Genomic DNA, 1,676 nt, shown 5'->3' on the forward strand with positions numbered 1-1,676 from the left:
CCAAAAAGCAGAAGCTGCTGAGACTTTATACTCCTAGATTTTGATAAGAGTTTTATAGCGAAAATTGCACAACAATAAATAACGAGTTTCATCAGTATAATAGAGCAATAACATAGTAAATATGATAAGAATAGAGGTATGAAAAAATAAAATGAAAATAAGATATGTAGATAATTATATATATATACATATAATAAAATAATCTAGAATAAAGTAATCTAAAAATATATAAATAGCAAATAAAAAATTAATCTTTATATCACTGTAGTGATATTGAAAGTATCATATTTTAAAACAAAAAAATAATGAATCATAACAAATCTTATTAATTAAAAATAAGATTATATAAGATAATATAAGATTTAAAAAATCGATTCTTGCGCTCTAAAAGTTAATCGAAATGTATTATCTGTCATTTTTATTCAGGAATACTTTAATGACTAAGCTGTTAATTGAATTGAATTTAATTTATTGTGCACCCTTTGCGCATATATGTAGATAAGGCGATCCATCTAGTATAACTGCTTAAAAATATCTAAATCATTATAATAAAAATTCCTAAATTAAAATATTTTAACTAAGAATTTTATTATAACAATATCTTCCAAACTAGATTTTAAATCAATTAGAAACGAGAATAAATTCATAATAATAAATTCGCTTTTAAAACTCATGAAAGCTCTTCTGTGATTTCTTCATCATCCTCTATACACTGTTATGACTTATCTCATCGCGCATACATCCTCATAGATAAGGAAGTAGGATGAGAGAAAAAGAGAGTATGTGTATGAACGAGAGAGTGAAAGAGAGACGTAGAAAAAAAGAGAGAAAATATAAACTAGAAACTGAATGTCTCTCATAAGAGAAGAGACATAGAGACATCTTTTACAAGGTGTCCCAGATATTGCGATAAAAACGCACCTAGAGGGAGGGTGAGATTGACCTGGTTGGGATATTCCTCGTACATAGTGTCCGATTGCCACCAGGTAGCATTGTCATTATTGTCGTGATCAGTAAGGAAGGAGGCCGAGTGGTCGCCGCGTCGGCAAATTTCGCATGACTTCTTTTGCACGCCTGTCTGCTTACAGAATTCGATTGGACGATCCTCGCCGCATGTGTTTGTCGCCTCTATTAGCACGTTGAAAGCTGCATTTTCAAATGGCGGTATACATCTCTAAAACACGCCAACAGATAGGACGCTAAATATTGCATATTTTTATTGTAGATAATTAAAAAATAAATTAAGTAAATGTCACATTAAAATTAAATAAAATAAAAAAATGTTTTAACGTAATATTATTTATTAATTTGCTTTTAAAAAATATTGTTCTACAGTTATTTACGTTATATACATACTACGTTATATTCCGTTAAATTCTAATAAATAATAAATTCTTTACGATATGTTGTATTATTTTATATTTTTTTATATAACTTTGAGAGAAATTTATTACTATTTAAAACTTATTACTATTTAAAATTAAATTAAAATTAAAATTAGAGTACTAGTAATATATTTTGCGTTATAAATATTTTTGAATAACAAAATTTTTTATTATATTATATTAACATTTTCAACAGAAGGATACATTTATTATAAACAGTCTCCTTTATTTTACAGATATAACGTGTAGATCAAATTTATTTCAAAGATTAATTAAATTAAAATAATGTAC

At 26.4% G+C, this 1,676-nt stretch overlaps 1 protein-coding gene across 1 annotated transcript in view; it reads right to left on the reverse strand.

The window, feature by feature from the left end:
• The window catches only part of LOC108685245 (laminin subunit gamma-1), a 13,882-nt gene that overhangs the window by 10,971 nt on the left and 1,235 nt on the right, over positions 1-1,676 (reverse strand). The window contains exon 2 of the mRNA XM_018189936.1: positions 922-1,174. Coding sequence (XP_018045425.1) covers positions 922-1,174 — 253 coding nt within the window. The remainder of the gene's footprint in view (positions 1-921; positions 1,175-1,676) is intronic.

Source organism: Atta colombica, unplaced genomic scaffold, assembly GCF_001594045.1.
Source record: "Atta colombica isolate Treedump-2 unplaced genomic scaffold, Acol1.0 scaffold149, whole genome shotgun sequence".
NCBI classification, from domain to species: domain Eukaryota; kingdom Metazoa; phylum Arthropoda; class Insecta; order Hymenoptera; family Formicidae; genus Atta; species Atta colombica.